The following is a 21,649-nucleotide window of genomic DNA, read 5'->3' as shown; positions in this document are numbered from 1 at the left end:
AAATGTCACATTCAAGCATCTTTATCCCCTCACTAACTAGCACTGAAGATGCCGATAATACATCTGAGACATGGCTGAGTGATAAATGAGGCTACAGCACCCTCATAAATCACCGTCACCACCATGTCATTCAGAGCTCTAGAACGGACAACATGGTGTTTTCTTTTACCCCCATGTCTCAGGAGTACAAAAACACTCAACATCACTCCTGTTGGCTGTTATCAAGTGCATGTAGATAATTTAATTTCCAGATGTAAACAAGTCCTTAGGGAGCTGGGTTGAAGTGAAATCTCCAAGTATATTGGTATCTCTTCAGGAGGTGATTCCAGGTCAGAAGATTTCACCTCCAGGTGCCCATTCCCAGAGCTCGTCGAGACAAGAAAACAGAGGCTCTCTTATCCATAAATCATACAGTTAGTTAGCCTCTCAAAAAGATGCTGGGGAGCCAAGCCCAGCAATGTGGTCTAGCCGAGTTGGGCTATGGTTCCCTGCAGCTGGCCAAATTCACATTTTCCAGGCCTTCAGAAAAAGAAGATAAGACGTGACATTCTTGTTGCACCAGATAGCACGCTCGTTCAGGGCAACATCCCTTTTCTTTTGCTGCTTGTTTGCTTGCTAAATGCAGACTGCAGATGTTACATGAAATACCATCCTGACATCAGTGACAAACAAGTGACCCCATTGTATCAGAGATATGGGGAAGGACACTCAGAGATGCCAACACCATATCCCTAAGTCTGAGGTAAGTACTGCTAAGCAGAGCCAGGCCCCTGCCAAGAACCTTTTAAAGCCCACAAAGCTCAAATCCCACAGCAGAGCAATAAAAACCACTTTAAGACCTCACAGACGATAGAGAGCCCACTTACACAGTTTGGGCCAGAGTTACCCTCAGCCTTCATTAGTCTTGGATTGCTTCAGTACACTGCCAAAGAGCAAATATGAATCCTGGCCACGGTGAAACTTCCACATGTGAAAGTGTTTAAAGATATCAGCTGTTCTTTTGGAATAGGGTATTTTAAACCAAAGCTTGGGTTTGGAGGAGAGTGGGATCAGCTTACTTCAGCCTCTTTACTCCCGGCCCCACTTTCTAGAAGTTCCACGTCCCTCCAGCCTTGCTCCCGTTATAAGGTGAATTCCCTTTCGCAGGATCACTCCACAAATGCAGACTGCTGGCCAGTTTCATTTCACAACTCTTAGTCTAAGCCCTCAGTAGGTAATTCATCTTACCAGCTGCATTTAGTACGATGATACTCCCTGATCTACTGTCTTTATCAGCCCAACCTCTGACAGAGTAAAAACCCAAATCAGATGGCAAGAAAGCCACACTGGAGGATTTCACCAGCTGCAGCTTGCAGACAGAATTGGCTTTAAAACTGGAATCGGTCTCAGTGATGTAATGGCCGTATCATCAAGCTCACCACAATGAATGGGTTTCAGTCAGTTTAAGGCTGCTTCCCAGCATGACTATTTCTTTATTACCTCTTCCTGGTGAAAAAAAAAAAATTGGAGCCAAAGCCTATTAATCACATCCGTTACTTTGGTTACTCACTGTTACTTGTTTTTCTCCAATAAGGGTGACACATCCAAACCTGAAATCCAAGCCATACGTTGCTGCTCTTGCTTGCAAAACCTATGCGGGTTTGAAAGAATGTTTCCGAACAGTTTAACTTTTGCATTACGGTAACTCTTAGATGCTCTGGAGGAGATCGGAGCCTCTTCCAAGGCAGCAGTCATCACAGATGGATCCACAAACAGATTCAGACACCTAGTTTTGAGATGGCTGACTAATCCCACGGTGAACTTGGGCATATGCCAGATGCTCAAGAACATCTGTGCGTCTCTCAGCCTTGTGATCAGACTCACCTGCCACATCCATGTTGAGCCTGCAAAGGCAGGTTCCTGCACAGATGAGGCAAGCTGTCCAGAGCAAGCAGGACCCTGTACACCTGCACATGTGAATATGTTAGCGTGCTGTAAGGCTGTCAGGTAGTGGTTTTCCAGAGGCTGCCTGTGGAACTGGAAAGGCAGCAGGGCATGGAGCTCATCCCAGTATTGTCCATTCTGTCAGACTAGAGAGAAAGCCAATTCATCCTCTTCTTCATAGACCTCAGGATCATAGGACTGTTGGCTAGCTGGACATTTTCACTCTCCAGTGCGCACTGTAATAATTACTGTTGCATCTGAGCATCAGATCTCTTTTCCATCACTAATCTCTATAGCCTCTTTGCATATTAGCCCGGTATGCCCTTATTCCACATCATAAGAATCACATGTGTGCACTTGGGAAAAAGAAAAACAGAGCCTGAGAAGAAAACTACACCCACCTACCAGAGGATGCACTCGCTCCGAGTCCATGAATTTAGCACACAAAATGGCACTCATTCTACTTTTTCAACCAAGTATAAGACCTTGAAGTGTCAAAAGGACCAAAAGATTGACTCTAATTAAAGGCTTCAGAAAGATAATCACTGTCTAAAATGCTATTTCCAGCGGTGCATGTGAGGTAAGTGATTAGGAACTGGAAGAGGAATGGTGGTACCTGATCAAGAGACGAATTCTGTGGCACTCTTTGGCTCAGTGTAAAGGCATCAGGGGCAGACCTAAATCTCGAACTAAAATGGTCAGCAGAACCCTAGCTTTCCATGCTATCTTTTGAGAAGCAGGTGAAAGGAACGACCTAAGATAAATATTCCCTTGAGGCAAGTCATTTACAAACAAGTGACAGCTCTAGGAGCAAATTCCTCCCAAGCAGAGGACAGGATTTTTCTCTGAAACATGCAGCACGATTTCTTGCTAAAGAATAAAACAGGAAAAGTTACTTGCTGAGAGCTGTGAAGCAGGGAGGACAGAATGAAAGATGGAAGATGCAGGAGTCAATTAACTAAGAGGAGAGAAATTTAGTTCCTGCAAAGAAATCTGCCAGATATCTGAATTGGCGCTGTGGTTATCTGCTTGTCTGCCAAAAGAGAAAGCAAACTTTGATGGAAGGGCAAGAAGGACATAAGCGGGAAGAAAGTAACTCCAACCTTGCAGGTGAGGCAGCTGCCCACGTTCCTTCACGTTTTACCTAGGAGTGACTCAAAACTTTCCCATTCTGCAAGAGAATCTCTATCATCAACGGGGGGGAAGGAAGTTCCCCTTCTGCTCTTGGACAGTTTCTCATTTATTTTAAAGATGCTCCGTTAGCTGTGGTTGACACAAAGTTCAGCTCCTTCATAAAGCGACAGCCGCTGGAGGTGTCTGAGCCTCTGCTTCAGCTGCTAAATTAGCCAAAATTAGCCATCCTAGCAGGCTGTGAAGGATGTCTTCATAGAGTATTGATGCGCCAGTCTGCCCCATGTGCAGTATATCAAATCCCAGGCATTTGCAGCTTAGTCTGTGCCCATTAAGTTTAATGTTCTCTTTAAAAGCTAGTGCAGAAGAGAGTTGATAAAGATGGGCTTTGTCCACATGCTCTAAGCAGCTCTAAGCAGCCTGGGACAGTAATTTGTTTATCAATCAGTATAGCATTGTCACACAATTTCAGATGGGGGCAACAGAAATATGCTGGATTTCTCTTCCTTGCCATGGCACACAAGCCTCTATAGAGGACACAAGAATTGAGTTGGGTTTAGGACCACTAAACTTCCACCCTCCCACTTCCAGGGAGGGTGGAAGACAAGAGGGAGAAAACCAAACTACGGATACTTAGCCCTATAGATCAACCACTGTGAAGACCAATGAATAAAAACAAAAGACAACCCTTAAATACGAAAAGATGCAGAAGCAGGTGTGTAAAGGGGAAAGCTCAGGACCAGAGTCCCAAAACAATTAAAAGGCTGCTGGTTTGGAAGCCAGAACAGAATGGGCTTCAGAAAACTGCACAATCAATCTGTTCCAAGCACAAGAAAACCCTCCTCAAGTAGGGAAATAAAAGAAATTAATTTGTTAGAAGAGATTGTTAAAAGCACTTCTGAGCTGTGAGCACGGGCTCAGGAGAATTTTTGCTTGATACGCCACTGGGCTGTGGGAAAGGATTTGCAGCCAGGACTGGTGGGAAAGTATTACTGGGGCTTTGGCTTCCCCATTAGCTCTGGTTTCCCAGGTCCCTGCTCACGAGCTGTGGTACAAGTATTACCTAATGCTGTGCAGAACAGAGTCAGAAAGATGTTCCAACATTTCACGGTCAACCTTGAGGCCAAGAATCATAGAATCATAGAATTGTTAGGGTTGGAAGGGACCTTAAAGATCATCTAGTTCCAACCCCCCTGCCATGGGCAGGGACACCTCCCACTAGATCAGGGTGCTCAGAGCCCCGTCCAGCCTGGCCTTAAAAACTTCCAGGGAAGGGGCTTCCACCACCTCTCTGGGCAACCTGTTCCAGTGTCTCACCACCCTCATGGTGAAGAACTTCTTCTTAACGTCCAGTCTGAATCGTCCCATCTCTAGTTTTAATCCATTCCCTCTAGTCCTACCATTACCTGACATTCTAAAAAGTCCCTCACCAGCTTTCTTGTAGGCCCCCTTAAGATACTGGTAGGCCACTATAAGGCCTCCTCGGAGCCTCCTTTTCTCCAGACTGAGCAACCCCAACTCTCTCAGTCTGTCCTCATAGGAGAGGTGCTCCAGCCCTCTGATCATCCTTGTGGCCCTTCTCTGGATATGTCCCAGCACGTCCATATCTCTCTTGTAGTAGGGGCTCCAGAATTGGACGCAGTACTGCAGGTGGGGTCTCACGAGAATGGAGTAGAGGGGGAGAATCACCTCCCTTGAGGGTGAAGAGTCTGCCACACCCACAACAGCTTCAGTCCCAGCATGCTGTTTCTTTTTCTGTGAACCTTAATGTTTGAGGGACTTTCTATTTGATTTTTGCTTTGGCAGTGCCAGGTACTTTGGCATCACATTGAGCTGGGTTTATGATATAAATTGCCATCATTATAACATATAGCAGCAGGGAACTTGGTGTTGGTGCAGCTGGATACAGCGTCTGTGTCTTGCACGATGTCACTGAAAACAGCCGGCTAAAAAAGAAATCTACAACCAAACATTAGAAGGATGTACAGAGAAGGACAGCTTTACATCAAAAAGTATGTTTTAATGAACGAGAGAGAAAAATTATTCACCACACACTTCATAAAACTTTGGAAACTTATAAGTAGGCCAGAAAAGAGAAAACATTCTTAAAAAAACCTAATTGCATCTAGAGACTGCAACTGAAGGATCAATTGCAGGTTTAATTACGGATGCTATAGTTACATTTAGAAACACTTGGTTTATTAGGGTGAACTCAAATCATCTTATCACCTTTGTATCTGGCAACAGAACCACTCATACGAAACACACGAGGCTCCAGTTTTGCAGAGACTGGCTCAGGGTGTGTAAAGTTGAGCAAATTAATAACATTTTGCAGGTGGGGGGGCTAAAGTGAGAATCTGAGGACAGCTTCAAACTTGGCTCCAAGAAGTCTCAGAGAACAAAGCAGCTTTGGTCTGGCAATGACAGTAAAATTTTATTATTTAATTTGCAGCAGAAAAGAGTTGATTGTAGGCCATAAGGCAATCGAGATAAAAAACGAAGAAGCTAACAGCTTTTGCTTCACTCAGTAGAAGACAGGGATGGTGCATTCAATGCATCTACTGCTCTGTCAAGTCCCTGAGCTCATCTGTCCTTCCTGTGCATTACAGCCCAACAAAAGTGTTTTCCTGAACATTGGTATAGCTCAACAAGTGCCTACCCTCAGCTGAAGCAAGGTCTGAACTTTGCTAGCTGCAGGACTGGCCCACTTTTTTAAAGAGACTACCCAGCTCACACGTTCTGCAAGTCACTTCTTGCCCTTGGTTCCTAAAATAAAGCACGGTGTGGCTGCAGCTTCACAGGTTTCACATTACCTTTGTTTCTCAAGCTCAGCGTTCACCATCGTTGTAATTTTGTAATATTCTTGAGTGACGTCTGCACTATTTTAAGAGGAACTTGATCAGTTCTGAACAAGTCACACTGGTTTTCATTCAGCGTAACTCCATGGAAATAAGCTGAGATGCTATAGATTTAAATCTCTTAAATTCTGCCCTTTTATTATTAGGATTATATTCAGGATTTACTTTTAACTAATAGTTGGGCAATAGGCATCTTTTATAAGACCAGTTACTAAAGAAGTTGATACGACTGACACAAATACCCACTTTACTTCTCCAAATATCATACCAATATCATCACAGAGCCTGCCAGTGCTATTTAAATTACTACTTTCAGAATTTTTATTTACAACCACTGCATGGAGTCATACTCCCCAGTAAACAACTTTTTTAAAACCAAGTTGAACCTTGGCTTGAGAAAGATCTTGCCCAGAAGCAAATTTGAATGGTTTGGGGTTTTTTTTTATTTTTTCTAAAAAATAGCCATTGTGTGCCTATAAACCCAACTTCATATAAATCATTTTTTATGACTCTATGGAGTCCAACAATAGTTTGAGTTTTCTAGAAACAGCTGTAAAGTGATTTTAATTACCTCCTGGTGTTTTGAGACAAAAAGTGAAACACGCAAAGTATCTAAAATTGAAAAACAACTTTCTGAAAGCAGGCATTGTCCCACTTTAAGAGCATTCTAAATGGGAATTTCATTTCAATTTAAATTTAATAAGGTATTATATGTGAATTAAACAGCAACTGATATTTATTTAGCCTTCAAACTTGGACACTTGTGGCTTTTATTACATACAAACAGACTGGCCTCTAAAAACATGTTCTTAATCATCAGCTATACACATAATAAAGTAGTTTCTGCACTGAATGTAAATCAAATGCACACAGAGTCACACCTACAGGTGGGGGCACTCTGGAAGCCTGGCGTGCGCGTTAGAGAAGAAAGACGTGGTCTGACTCCCCCCCACATCTGCTGCTCATCCCACAAACCCAGCCTCGCAGCCTTTTTAAAGGCCGTCATCATGGTGAAATCAGGACGTAGCACCGAGAGCCCTTCAGCCACAAGCACCTGGATCTGCTGAAGGACAAGCTGTGCTACATGGCGTTATCTGACCAGCACAGATTTCAGCGGATACCCCGTGTCCTCCTGCTGCCCTGGTCCCCCACCGCTTCCCCCATCAGTGCCAGAGGTTACTACCCCTCATCGCTCCAGCTCCACAGTTTGGAAGCCTTTTACTTTTAAGTATTTCCCTTAAGATCAAGATGAGAGCACAGCCACAAACTTGTACTGATGGAAACGCAAGATGGAAAACGGTCATGGATGGTGAAGCGGAAGAGAGCCAGAAATGCATGGCTGGAGGGGCAGCGGTTTCTTAAAACCAGCTTTTGTGTTGGCAGGAACAGAAACATGTACCATGGAATAAAATGGATTTTTTTACTGCATGTATTTCATGCTTATTCACATGCTAGATCCGACCGCAGATAAACAAACTAGAAGGGTCCATTATTTATACGGTGTAATAAATATTTATATGAGGGCCTGTGAAGGCTCTGGTTCGAGTCATATATACATCTGCATTAAGAGGAGGAAATCAAAACAAACTGGGTTGGATCACCTTCTGTCGCTGCGTTAAAATGAAAAATGCCAGGGAATGAGCACCTAAGGCACAGGCTCCTTTGCTGAACTCATTCCTCCACTCTTTCATTATCAGATCCAGTGAGTTAGCGCCACTGACCATCTGAGTTTCCTCAGGGCTTTGTAAACACATCCGTTTTCCCCTTACAGAGGCACCGGAGAGAACTTGGATGTTAAGCAACAAGGACATTTCACTCCTCAGCAGACTACTCAGCTTAACCCAGGCACCAGGACCCAAAGCTAGGCTTCGGAGCTAGAGTTCCCACGATCTTGTACAGACTCCAAAACCAAGCCCAGATTCCTTCTACCCAGATGAGGAGTTAAATTGCCGTGGGCTCTTTGTATACGTGATGGAGAGAGACAGGGTCCTTGAGAAGGAGACCTGGATCCTGATGTTAGAAGTCAGCTGAACACGTCCACCTCACTCTCTGTGGTTCAGAGGGGTAGCTACCATAAAAATACGTATGTGAATACGTCAGGTGCCCTAGATATGATCAAGAATATCACTCTACTAAATGATAAAAAGGGTAATCGGTTTACATCCAAGTTCTCCCTCCTCGGTCTCCTAATTAGATCATTACCTTGCACTCAGATACAAGTAGGAAAAGGCCATTTTTTAAAATTGGCTTCTCCTGCTATAAACAAGTCGCTCAGAGACGCCGGCAGAGGCAGCTGTAAACAGCACGATTAAGGGGCAAAGGGCTCACTGGGCTGAGCGATATTAATGGTTTGCTGCTTGCGAATAACCCTTTCCCCAGAGACCTCCCTATGCTGTGTATTGTCTCTGCACACGCTGGCAGCAAAGTGGAGGCTTTATTAAGAGAGTTACAAATAAGGTCAAATTCCTTTAGGAGCTTTTCAGAGTTCCCAAGGCATTCAAGGAGGGGTCCAGCTGTTTGCAGGGGTTTCCCATTACGGTCAGAGAGACAAGTTTCAGCATGTTCCCAGTTAAAAGAGGATCCTGGCAGATTTTCTCTTTAACATGACAGGGATAGGATGGAGTTCTTCACAATAACTTTCCTTTCACAGATGCTAAGCACATTCATGTAGACGTTAGACAGAGAGAAAGCATGCGTCTGGCCTGGTGTGTGAAGTCTGAGTGGGGGATCTCACAACACCCAAAAGCAGCACAACATTGGCTGGGTTACACAGGTGTGAAAGGCCTGCAACATCATGATACCTCAGCTCCCTCCACCTGAGCACCTAACTTACCTTGTGTCCCTGCAGAGTCCAAGAAACTCACCGTTAGTGGACTTTATCTCCTCAATGCTCCTACAGGAGTACAAGGTCTTGTTTTCCAAGGCAGAAACAACATAAATTCAATTATTTGTTCCCTTACCTTATGGCACAGTCAGAAATACATACATAACCTCTATTAGGCCACCCTGCTCCCCATCTTAGACCTCAGTTCTTTAAAAGCCTCATCTGTAGAAGCTGTAGATTTCTAAATTCAACCCAACTGTGATTTTTTTTCACAGAAAAAAAATGGAATAAAATTTTCTGAACTGTTTTTCATTAGGAGAGGAAGAAAAGATACCCTTCCCCACCTTTGGAGCAAGTATGAGTTGTTCACTCATCAAGTAACTCATGCTGCCTGGATAAAAATAATCACTGCAAACTTGTCCAGGACCTACTTCCCAGGAAAAGGCCCTTTGCCAAGGCTCAGACTTGACGCAAATCATCAGTCCCGTGAAATTCAAACAGAATAAATCTTCCATGTGCAGAACATAGCTGGGTTCTGCCTTACGGGAACTGGATGCTGCCGTGAAGTCTGAGTCATACGGTCACATTTGTAAGATCAGCTCCTTGCGAATGTCTGGGATCAAAGGCTGTCAGGGAGCAGCCCTCCCTGTATCGCAGGGCTGTGGAAACGTGCAGGGAAATGTTCTCTAGCTAGAGAAAGCTTTGATTTATAAGCCGTGATGTTTTCACCTGCTCCTGAAGGAACGGAGATGCCTGCTGGGCTAGGCAGGCCCGTGGCAGGAGTACGGTTTCTGGAGCAGGCTGGGGGACTCTGCGCGCTGCTCCCACGATTGCTAGTGGCAGCTGGGAGCACAACCGCTCACTTCGGTGCTGCAGATGTACGCAGGACTATTATTGTCTTGCAGCGTGCCGTAGGGAAGCATGGTGCGAATGTGTTTTTTGCTGATTTGGATTGCAAATGGATCCTACGTTGGTTTCTCCTGTGGGGCCAAAAGAGGAGTGATAACCATAGCCACAACTCACCTCCGCTTTGCCTGCATCACCGGAGCTCTGTCCCCTTGGGTCAGGGTGCACAAAAGAGATGAAGGGAAGGTAGGGCAAGCTCACGATAAGCAGAGACTGCCTGTAGCATTGGCAGCATCGTGCCAAGGGGGATCAGCGAGCTGTTGCTGAAGACACTTGTCAGACCTGGACAAATACTCTCAAATATAGCTGGGATCTGAGGGATGGAGCGTGGTGAGTTGCAAGACCACCTGCTCACCTGTATTGATTTATCTAAGCTCCCTCACACTCACTCTCCACTCTGAAGATTTCAGCATGCAGGGGAACACCAGCATCTACAGCTATACTGTGTGTTTTTCATATTACTCACACAGTGCCCAAATGCCTGGGAGAGCCTGGGGAAGGCCTTGCTCCATGGTGAGTGCCTTGGCTCTCATCCCCAGCCCTGCAGGTCATGCAGCCACTGCCCCAGAGACACTTCCCACCCTCCCTTTGCTGTTACGCAGGCAGGGCATCCCTGTCCCCCCAGCATCCCAGCAGCACCAGGCTGACTTAACAGATACTTGAGACCACAGCAACTCCAAACGTGCAGATATTTTCTCTTGTCCAACAACTCAGTCATTTTTAGCATCAGTCAACAGCCTAAAACCTTGCTCTGGATTTCAGTGTAAAGCTACCTTGGTATTCCCATCACTGGCTTGGCATTATGTTGTCTTGTACTGAGCCTGCTCTTCTAACTAGTTTCATTTAAGACACTGGAGGAAAGCCCTGCCTCGTCCCAGCAGCAGACTGTGTGCTGCTCTCTAGGATCCGATACCTTATTTCCTTGGGCAAACAACCCAATTTGTAGAGATCAGAAGGCCAGTTTGAAAACAACGGGGCATCCAAGCACGGTCTGGCATGTGCTGTCACACCTCACTGCTTATTCTCTTAGCTACAGCTTTGCTCTCTGGGCGCCACTGCCTCCCGTCCTGTTTGCTAGTGCCACGTACCCTGCTCTCAGCCAGTACAAGTTTTAGGACTTTGTATCTCAGCAAAGTAAAACTTCCCCCTTTGTGGCTTCGCGTAGAGTTTTGCTTCACGCTTACATTCCAGAGCAGGTCCCAGCGCTAGCACCTTGTCACCAGTACGTGCCTGTTTCTGCTCTCTCAGCAAGGACAAAGGAGCGGTTCTCAGGTATACATTAGAAACCCCTCAAGTTTCGCTGACTCGGCAAGTTATCACCCGGCCGAACCACTGCAGCACCAGCGCGTGCAGTCTTAGCCCATCCCAAACACCACATGAAAGAGGTCTAGGCTAACCTGTTACACAGATCTGTTTCGGCTTCTGCTCCCTGGCAACCGGGGGATAACAGGAGCACATCCAGGGACATAGGTCACCTCAGGAGATAAGAGGTAACTTGCTAAAGGACCATGACTCCTCCTGCCATGCCTCTGAACCACAGGACTGGGTAGGAAACCCTGAACTACTCAGCTGTGCTGAAAGTGCTCAGATTTTCACAGCAACACAACTAAGGCACTCACCACGCTGCAGAAATAACCTGACTGGCCTGATTCCACCTGTGTTTTCCTACTGACACCCATCACCTGCGTATCATATTTCCAAGCAGTCACTTCACATGCTTCAATTTGAATAGCATTTAACTCCTTAAGGGCACCGGATCAGCAGCTGTGAAGCCAAAGAACCCCAGGCCCAGCTGAACAGATAGAGCACAAGCAATAGCGGCAGTTCAAGCTTCCCTTTAAAGCCCTCTCTGAAGCTTTCCCCCCTCTAGAGGCAATTCCTTTGGGAAACCAGTTAGTTCCCACTCACCTCTGCAGAGAAGGATGATGAGGAATGCTGACCACAGGATTTTGCACTGTGGACGTATGCTGTCTCCGCCACAGCCTAAAATACTCCAACTCATTTCACATTGGCTCAAGAACAGACAGTTCTAGGGAATGTTTTTAAATTTATTGATCTTAACACATGAATGTAAGAGACTATGATAGCCTGAGAGAAAAGAAGCTACTTAAAGGTACTGTAAATCAGCCATAACATCATGCAACTTAGCAACTTGGTTTTTGAATTTTCACCCCTTGCTTTATCTTCAGTAAAAGTCTAAATGCAACGTCAAGGCTTGACTTGGCCACAGATGGTCCATGATATCCCACCAATAATATGCTCCTCCATAGTATAGATAGAGGCTCAGCGTATGAACCACCAGGAGGACAGAAAGTTGAACAAGAAACTCAAGCTTATCATCTGATGAACCTGCTAAACATCTGCTGCTTGGTAACTTGGCGAGGGCACCTAGCTGACCCTCAGGTTGGTGCCCGTGACGAAGCTCACTGCTGGTTAACAAGGTACCACACATCAGGAGCGCCACCATGGCAGGTTGCATGTGCCAGTCCTGCTTTTCCTAACCAGGACCTGTGCCAGCCCTACCATGATGATGTAAACCGTTCCCCTGCTTACCAATCATGGGCATCCCTAGGGTTTGGTATGGGCACTCCAGGCTGCCTCCTTGTGTCCTTCCAAAGATAGCAGAGTAAATGGCTATCACCATGCTCTTCTTACAGCTTAGCCTCAGCTTGTCATCTTCACAGGCTACTTTACTCTTGTACTCATCTGGAAGGAAACAAACACTTAATTACTCAGCTGATCGAGAGGCGGGCACTCAGCACAAAGGGAGCCCTCTCACCTCCCCATGGTGTGAGCTTGTCAGAGGCAGCAGCGATTCTGGGCGTACGCCCAGAGGTGCACATCAGCTGCCAGCACAATCCCAGCCTTACAACTGCATCTGCTAGAGTAGATCATTTGCATTATGCATTCTCTCTCTGGCATTATCAGCACATTTATTGAACGTATTTTAACTTAGCATGTGTCAGTTCCGGTAAATAGCCAATAATTTCATTTTGCAGACAAGTAAGTGAGGCATGGCAATTGAGTGATTTCCACATGGTAACATTAGAAGCCTGTGTCAGGGCAAGGTGAAAGCCCACCTTTAGGCGCAGATCAGCCCTTTATGTGCCAAGCATTTATTCTACATCACAGCAGCTCAAATGCAAACATAATTATGCTCAATAGCTTTTTTTCACAGCACCCCTCCCTTGGTAGATTCAATAGGAGCTATACTAAATTTGTTAGCGATGGAAGCTGCTCTTGCCTGTTGCAAATACAGATATGCAAAGGTGCTCCCCAAATCCTTCTTGAAATGGTCAGTCCAAGAATGCAAAACACACTCTTGCTTTTGTAAGGCTGGTGCACACAGAACAGTCACTCAGTTTACATCTGTCAAGGAGACTGGGCAATTATTTCGTAAGAAATCACAAGTCATCCCCTTCTCTTTACTATTATTATTTGTATTATGGGAACCCCTAGAGGTCCCAACCTAGAACTGGCCCTCCCCATGTATGTCTGCCAACACACCACAGAAGACTGTTTTGAAAAGCTGAGTCTTTACAGCTAGCCATCTACAAGTGTGAAAGACAGACTAAGAAAACTGAAGCGACATGTCTACGGTCACCCCAGCCAACCCAGGACACAGCCAGGAATATAATCTCAACATCCCCAGCCTCCGTAGAGTGACCTTCCACTTGATTATGTTATTTACAGTTAGAAATGTAGCCGCAACAGCATCCAAATTGCTTAATGGGAGGGGTCCCTGACTCATGGTAACCTCCCAAGCGCGATCAGTCATTTCATCTGAAATGCTCCTAGTTGTACCAGGTCAAAATTGTGAGCACACTAACAACCAAACAGTGTAGATAACCCTCAGCCAGCGCCTGGGGCTGCCCCTGGCCTTGTGTCATTTACTAGCACAGACATGACTTTTATCTCTCTCTGTCACTGGTTCTCTATGTCTAATATCATACACACAGACACATACACAGGAGAACTTATGCAAAGTCCATATACATCAAACTACTCAGTAACTGAGAGCACCAGCTAATAATTACTTTGTAGTTCAATACTTAAGTCTTTACACCATGGCGGCCAGCCAGCACTTAATGTGACATTTTTGGCTCTATTGTAACTATAGGTTCAAGAATCATTTTGCCTGATTGGAGATGGAGAGGGATTTTCCACCAAAGTCAAATCATAGAATTTAGGTTGGGATCCTCCTCAGGAGTCATCTGGTTTAATCTCTGCTCACACCAGGGCTAATTTCTACATTAGATCAAGGTTGGGTTGTTTTTTTTTTTTTCAGAAGAATCTGCACACAGAAAATGTGTACCAAAACAGGCACATGCTGATTTAAAAGAAATGTCTGAAAACAAATGACTCCTCATACTCAACTTGAAAATTCCTACTGGAAGTCAAAAAGTAGCCCCCTCAAAATAGTCTATTACCTGGTGATCAGAGCATCACCTGGAGTGTGAAAACCCTGGTCCAACCCCTCACAGTCTGGGTGAGAATCTTAACCCTAGATGCTATTCCACTACATAATCTTCCTTCTCTGCAACCTTTTACAAAAATCTCTGAAACATCCTAGTTTTTATCCCACTGCAGGGAAACTTTCAAACCTTTAAAATATTTATTGAACGGGAAAACACTTTCTCATCCCTCCCTGTAGATGAAGACAGAATTAAGATCGAATTCATTCACAGAATAATCTGTTTGAAGAACGCACATCCTTCAGCAATACCTATAGGGATAAACCCAGGACCAGCTGAACGTGTAAAACAGTGACAGGAATCAGGAACAGAAGCTCTTTTCAACATCAGAGTGTGCAGGAACCTCATAGAGCTGTGAAGAATCAATCATTATTTTATCTTTGTAGGTATTTCATCCACAATCACCACGTGGGCATCTGAATAATACACTGAACATACTAAGGGTTGTTATCTTCACCTACAATGGTCTCCCATAGGATTTTTGTTTCTTCTGGGAGGGAAATGGGATCAAAGCTTTAGCCTAGCTATACAGTGTAAAACCTAGCAGAGTATAATAGAACTTTATAGACTTAATAGACTTTTTTTCCTTAGGGAAAAAACATGGATTCAAGCTAAAAGTACATAGGCATAAAAGTCTGCAATAGTACAAGCTATACATAGTTACTAAAAGAATACCTGGAAAGGGAGAATACCTCTGACTGGCTGAAGTGGTTGAAATATGAAACAGTTGATTAACTTTAGAAAAAGATCAATTTTGAAGTCTATAATGAGCAAGTGCCAAGGTCCTCTGTGAAGGTCTTATTTCTTACGAGGCACTAACTCAATTTCCTCTTCTGATTTGGTTATTATTAGCCACATCTCCCAATTAACAAGTATAACTGATTGCTTAGCCACATGTCCTGTGGACCCATTTTTAGGTCCTTAGAATAATTATTAAATTCTGTTGACCATTCAAAGTCAGAGCTTGTCATTTGGAAATCTGACTGGGATTTAAACACAGAGAGTACTACATTTAGCCCAGAAGACACTGGGATGCACAGGCATTCCCATCTCTGCTGTAAGTCAGCCCAGCAGTCACGAGAGAGTCGACAACAAAACTCTGCCTCTCGCATTCACAGAACCACAGAATGGTAGGGGTTGGAAGGGACCTCTGGAGATCATCTAGTCCAACCCCCCTGCCAAAGCAGGTTCACCTAGAGCAGGTTGCACAGAAACGTGTCCGGGCGGGTTTGGAATGTCTCCAGAGACAGAGAACTTTGCAGTTCTTACCCTTGCAGCTGCTCTGGGAAGTCATGTTCTGGGCTTATGGGGGAAGCTGCCTGTTGGATGGCTCGAGATATTTGACCAGGGAGGTGAATCTGAGTGCACACTCCTTGGGAACCAGCACACTTTACAGGTGATGTGCTCCTGGCACGCTGCGGTGTGGAGGAAGAGGGCTGTGCCACCTGAAACAGATGCCACCTCCTCACAGTCACTAAATTCTACCCTAGGAAACACCTACGGGAGCTGCCAGTTCCCAAGGCTCTGTCTGAGTCCAAATTGGTTAGGGCTGCCACAAATAGGAGACATTGCTTTCTTACGAGGAAGAAAGAAAGAAGAAAAATAAAGGATGAAGTACTCAGTAGTATTTCAGACTCCCCAAAGGTTCCCTTAAGCTTGGTCCCTGGAGAACAGATGCTCTCAGTGTTTCTGGTCAACCTGATAGAAATCTGGATAAACAAACGGATAGAAAGGGATGTTACAGAGGACACAAGTTCCTGAAAGTCTTTTTCGCTTCATAGCGTTGCCACCTCCATCTTAGCCAGGATGAACCAAAGCCAGCTGTCTTTCATCCAGGCACTGATGGCTCCCAGGCATTGGATGATGGCAAGGGCTGTGATTGATACAAAGAAAATACAGAGCTAAGCATCATCCATATATTTACTGGTACTTCAACCCATTTTTCTCTCTCACTCTCCCAAGAAGAACTGGCCTCCTACAGATCAGTCACAATCTGGTCCTAAGCCTGCTATAACTGTTACAGTCTGGATATAATTCAGTCCAAATGCAAACATTTGTATTAGTGGGTTTCATGTTTCACCCTGAAAAATTAAACATGCTTAAATGGCCTAGGAAAGGTGGCAGTGATATTCAGCAAATGGCTTACTCAACCCTAATCCCCCATGCAGTCATTTGTAGGGCAACAGAGATTTACCGTGATTAAGATATTTGCTAAGGATAATATCCCTTTTATTATTGGCTGTTTGCAGAGACACTGGCTTAAATATAACTCAGTAGAGAGAGACCAAGGAGGGAACAGCTGCAGGCTTTTCTAGACACATTTTTAAAGGTCATTATATGACATGATTATAACATAGCTAGAACAATTGAGGGAAAACAATTATAAATGTTGCTAATGGAAAAATTGGCTCTCTCAAACAGTAAAGAGAACAAGAAGACCCTTTGTAATTGCAGGATGTGTACAAGAATACTAAAGTATTGACCTGTAGTAAAATACATTTACCCAGTGTCTTAAGGACATTTTCACCTATGGTCCTTAATTTTCTGAATGATCACCACCAGGAATCTCAAAACTAAATGTCAATTGTCCCAATCTCTGCAAGACCTTAGAGACAAAAGCTCCTAAAAAGATTTTGTGTCTACCAAAGTGACGGAATGTATTAATGCCAGAAGTCTACCTTGCCTAAAATTATATTTTTCAACGGAACTGGTTAAAAAAATTTATTAAATTTTGCTAATTAAAAGATGTATGCTTCACATAATCAATGCACAGCTGACCCTATTTCCCAGATCAAAGAGCTGGAAATACATAGAAAGAGAAATCTGTCTTCCTCACAACATCCTAAAGGATTTAAATCAGGGATGTGAGCAAAGAAAGAGATTTTGTAGGAAACAGAGATGGCCTTGCCCACTTTCTAATCAGGTCAGGGTTCTTTCTCTTAGAAGACTATTTTATCTAGTTTATAACTGTTAAATTAAAGTCCCTGCACCCAAGATACCACTTCAGAACCGAACTCCACTCCAGGTTAGACAATACCTTCTCTTCAGCCCAATTTTTGCCTTGCTCGTCTTCATCCCAGCTTTGTTAGCTGTTCACTGCATACCACCCAAAACAACGAACATTTCTTGCCTAGAAATTCATAACTCTTCATTATATCAAGCCATTCCACCAACACCTGTCTTCCTTTAACTGATAAATAAATGTGTGGTGGTTAGTGCTGGTCTGTGAAAGAAGGGCATAGAGACCGTTCACTTTCTCACCCAGACGCTCTCTCCAGAAGAACTGTGTTAATGGCAGATACATCTCCAGTTCTCTGTGCCACTCTTCTTCCTACCTATGTCTCTTACTGCACCTACCGGATACTGGTTGGTTGCAATGTTGAACAGCTGAAATGCACGGTGGGCCAGGTGGTTCAAGTGGAATATGCAAAAAAAAACTCAGCAAACTTTTATAGAGACTGGAATTCCTCACCAAATAATAAAGATGATGATCTCACACGTGATGACATTTTGCTGGTTTCAGCCCATACCTAGGCAGAAGAATACTTACATTGCAAAAGTCACCGCACAGCAATTGTTTGTGTCAGTCTAAAGAGAAAAGCCAAAACAAGGGTTAACCGTGGGAATATGAACTCTTTACTATGGATGTAGACACTCCAGACCATAATTCACAGAGTCACAGAGGACAGAAGGTACCTCTGGAGACCGTCTAGGCCAATCCCCATGCCCTGACCAAAGTCAAGTAGAGCAGCACGTTGCTCAGGGCTGTGTCCATTCAAATCCAAGGATTCAGACTCTACAACGTGCTTGGACAATCTGTTCCAATGATCCTGTTAATCATGAGAGAGATTAATATAGTGAGTACCTGTTAATGTCTCTTCTGAGGGAATTAGGAAGATGAGTCTCCACGACAGGAAACACCTTAAACACTAGGACAGACACCTCTAAGCAGCATCCTTGAACAAGAGTGCCTGTGCACCAGGACTGGCCATGAACAGCTCAGCTTGGAGATGCCCATCCAGTACCCTTCCTTGTAACCTTTGACCCTCATTTTTATATATTTTTATTTCCCCCCCCCCAAATCAGCTAATTCACAGGACCTTCTGTAAGAAAGAGACTTTTTTTTTTGAGTGCGTGTAGAACGAAGTCCATCCTCCCAAAATTAAAACAGATAAGCACATCTCAAAGGTGCCTTGGACACTCCTACACTCTTCTGTGAAGAAGGTAATTGGACTAAAAGGATGTTTTCCAGTCTGTGCTCCCCTTCAAACCTTTTTTCCCCACACTCCTATTCCTGTGTTCCTATATTTACTTATTTTTCGTTTCCAGCAAGCATTTGTTATCTGAGTTTGCTGAGTTTTTACACTTTGGAAGATATAAGCAGATTCTGGCCTCCAAGTCCCGGAATGCAAATAAGCGAACATCATAGATCAGAAACTCCTCACTGTGGCAAATGCTTTCTCTTTAGGGCAGTGCACATTGCTACAGCTCCTTGCTTTTTGTTTTCCTCCAGTTTCCTTTCACTTACAACATGCACCTCATATCCTGAGTTCCAGAGCTTCCTCCTCATCCGCATGAATGTGCTACTAATGAGAACTTTCTGTTCATCTCCAGATTTGAATAAATCCATTTTAATCAAGTCAGCATTCCCTTAGGCAGGATCGGGTGGAAGAAACCTTTTCAGGACAGTAAAGGTCTCCAGAGTCCTCAGGTACAGCCTGTCCTCTGACTCCCCCCAAGCACTTAACCTGTGGGGTACCTGGCCATTCCCTCATTTCAACAGCCAGGATCTAAAAAGGATCGTCCCCTTTAATTTGGAGCATAAAAAAGTGAGAAAGTCACAAATCGATACATTTGCACAGAAATATCTTTTAATGTTATTTCAGTTCAGTTTTCCCTTGAGAAATTTTTTTGTGAAGATGCTGTAATTCAGCTTTTAAAAATCAAAGTTTGCTACTCTCGATAGCATGGAGTGCACCACTTACTCCTGCAGAAGCTAATCTGAAAATCTGAAAGACACGGCTCGGATGACAGTCCAGAGTTATACCAAGTGGGCAGTTTCCCAACTTCAGAAGTACCCTGAAAACTCAAGAGTGCCAAGTTTTGGAGGTCTGAAACTATTCCGACAAGTAAGAAGATTGTTCTTTGCAAACGACCTTGTCAGATTCCTTTAAAATTACGCTCCTGATGCACCCATCCAATTTGCAATGTTTAAAAGGCGCCTTTCCCCACTGTCACTTTCATTAGTCTGAAGCAGTTGTCTTTTTATATTCTGCTGTGAAAAGGCTGGCAGTGCTGCAAATTAACTGCTACATTTCATTTCCAAAGTAGCGTTCAGATGCATCTAGTTGTACTTTGGTTTTGGACAAACAGAGGTATATGGTTATCTAAGGAGGAAAAAGGGAACGATATCAAAATATATGTGCTAGACTGTGAGATGAGAGTTAAACAAAACGCTTGGGAGCCCTGGACAAATTTAGTTCTCATCCCACTTCTTCCATTAATGAATTTGGGCTGATTTTCTGAACGCTTACTGGTGTTCTGCTGCCTAAGCCTCTGCCTCACCCTTTATTAGTCCTCCTTCCAAGGACCTGAGAACCTGCTGGCTAAATTTCAGTGAAATTTGTCAGAAACGTTGAGATGACAAATATAGTTAAGTCCCTATGCATTTTATAAGACCTGGTAGCCAATTACAGAAGAGACTCACATCCGTGCCAAAGCCGGTTTTAATTGTTGCACTGTCCCACCAGCCAACCAGCATGGATGTAATACCTAGCCGATTAGCATGGATATAAACCTGGACTAGCTACGAGATAGGAGGCAATGGTAAAACACTTTGTTACTGCAATGAATAGATGTGAGGGATGCACTAAGGAAAAAATTACATGAATCTGTAAGGAAAAAGACTTCATTGGTACCAATGCTCATGGCACTTTTTGTTCTTCTCTTCCAGTGGTGGCGTAAATCTGGAGTAATGCTGCTTAAAGTTATTATTAAAATAGCTGAAAGGGAGAATTTAGTCTTATATCATTAAAACGGTTTTCTCCAAATGTTAAAATAATGGCAATAATAATTCTGACACGGGAACATTAAAAGGATACCTGATTGATATTTTTACATATAAACCATGGGGTCGCCTGGAGCACAAAATATGGAAATACCAGGTCTACTAGATTAAAAGCTAGTTCACTACTGTCCTAAATAATTAAACACAAAGCATTCCCTCAATGGCTTTGCCTGAGAAGAAAAAAATGTAGCTGGGAGAAATACAGTTACTAAATCTCCCAAATTCATCATGAATGCTTTAGAAGTCCCAGTTCGCAGAGACATGATTAGGTGACAACCTCCAGTGCCTTTTAAGTAGTCGGAAAAAGAAGCGCGTAACCGAGAAGAGCTTGATGCAGCACCAGTATGATGGAAAGCTGAAAATATCAGAAGATACCTGTTTTAAAAATGCATAATTAATCTGAAAACCAAATGTAGGACTGATACTGAAAAAATGTTGAAGAAGTCCACAGTATTGGAAAGAGTTCTCTACCCTGGAGAAGATTTACTCTTCTCTGCATTTCTTCCAAGAGGAGCTTATTTGAGGAGAGCGGTTGATCTATATTTTGTCTTGAATAGGTAGGTCCATGTACAGGACGCCCTGCAGAAGTAGTGTATAAATTTGCCTCTCTGTTCTGCTTACCGCTCTGTGAGGCCTTCGCGCATGGTTTAAACTGTGGATTCAATATAACAGATACAAACTTTCACAATAGGGAAAAAAAAAAAGAAAAAGAAAAAAAAAACCCTAACTTTGCAGCATCTCGATTTGGTTTATAAGCATATTGTTTCTGGGACACGCTTTTCTTCTCACAGTTCTTCACCAGTGTGCCAGAAAATCTCAAAATCTATTGTTCAGAGCTTGCAAACCTCTATCACAGTTGGACTGTCTTGAGATTTGGATGTCTGGGTTTTGTTTGGGGAAAACTGGTTTCTTTGTGTTTATTCTGGCTAATTGTCCCAAGGACACCCCTTTGCTCTCCTGGGGAGAAGGCTCCCAGATCACTTTGTCTCTGGCAGCAAAGCCATTCATGACACCTGAAGCACCATCCACAAGGCAGCCTCCTTCATCAGCACAGAAAGGTGTGACAGGTGCCCACAGCGCCTCAGGATGGGCTGGATCTCCTGAAACCTGTTGTACCCGAGGGCAAAGGCTCACAGTTCCTTCTGGCAACGCTAGGGACTCGCCTCCCCCAGCACAGAAAGGCTGCGGTGTATCCCTTTCTTGTCCTCCATCAAAAATCTGTGGCTTGAAAGGGGTTTTTTCCCCCTTGTTTTTTTCCCAGGACCCCACAGAAAATGTAAATGCCAATGGACAAAGGGATGGATAAAAGCCACAGCTCTATGATTTATGCAATTCAGGCAGATTTGAGAATTTGGCTTTTTTAGTGGCTCGCGTCTGATGCGGCAAAGGGAATCTTTCCACCCACATCAGTAGGAAGCAGCACCTTGGTCTTCACTGGCTCCCAGTTCTCCTTTTGATGTCAATC

General features: G+C 44.0%; 1 protein-coding gene across 1 annotated transcript in view; it reads right to left on the bottom strand.

Moving 5' to 3' along the window:
* Positions 1 to 21,649, bottom strand: part of EVA1A (eva-1 homolog A, regulator of programmed cell death) — a 216,336-nt gene that overhangs the window by 114,505 nt on the left and 80,182 nt on the right. The window contains exon 4 of the mRNA XM_063330593.1: positions 12,196 to 12,348. Coding sequence (XP_063186663.1) covers positions 12,196 to 12,348 — 153 coding nt within the window. The remainder of the gene's footprint in view (positions 1 to 12,195; positions 12,349 to 21,649) is intronic.

The sequence above is a fragment of the Chroicocephalus ridibundus genome, chromosome 3 (assembly GCF_963924245.1).
Source record: "Chroicocephalus ridibundus chromosome 3, bChrRid1.1, whole genome shotgun sequence".
Taxonomy (NCBI): domain Eukaryota; kingdom Metazoa; phylum Chordata; class Aves; order Charadriiformes; family Laridae; genus Chroicocephalus; species Chroicocephalus ridibundus.
Note: the sequence above shows the minus strand (reverse complement) of the source record. Positions and strands in the feature narration are given on the sequence as shown.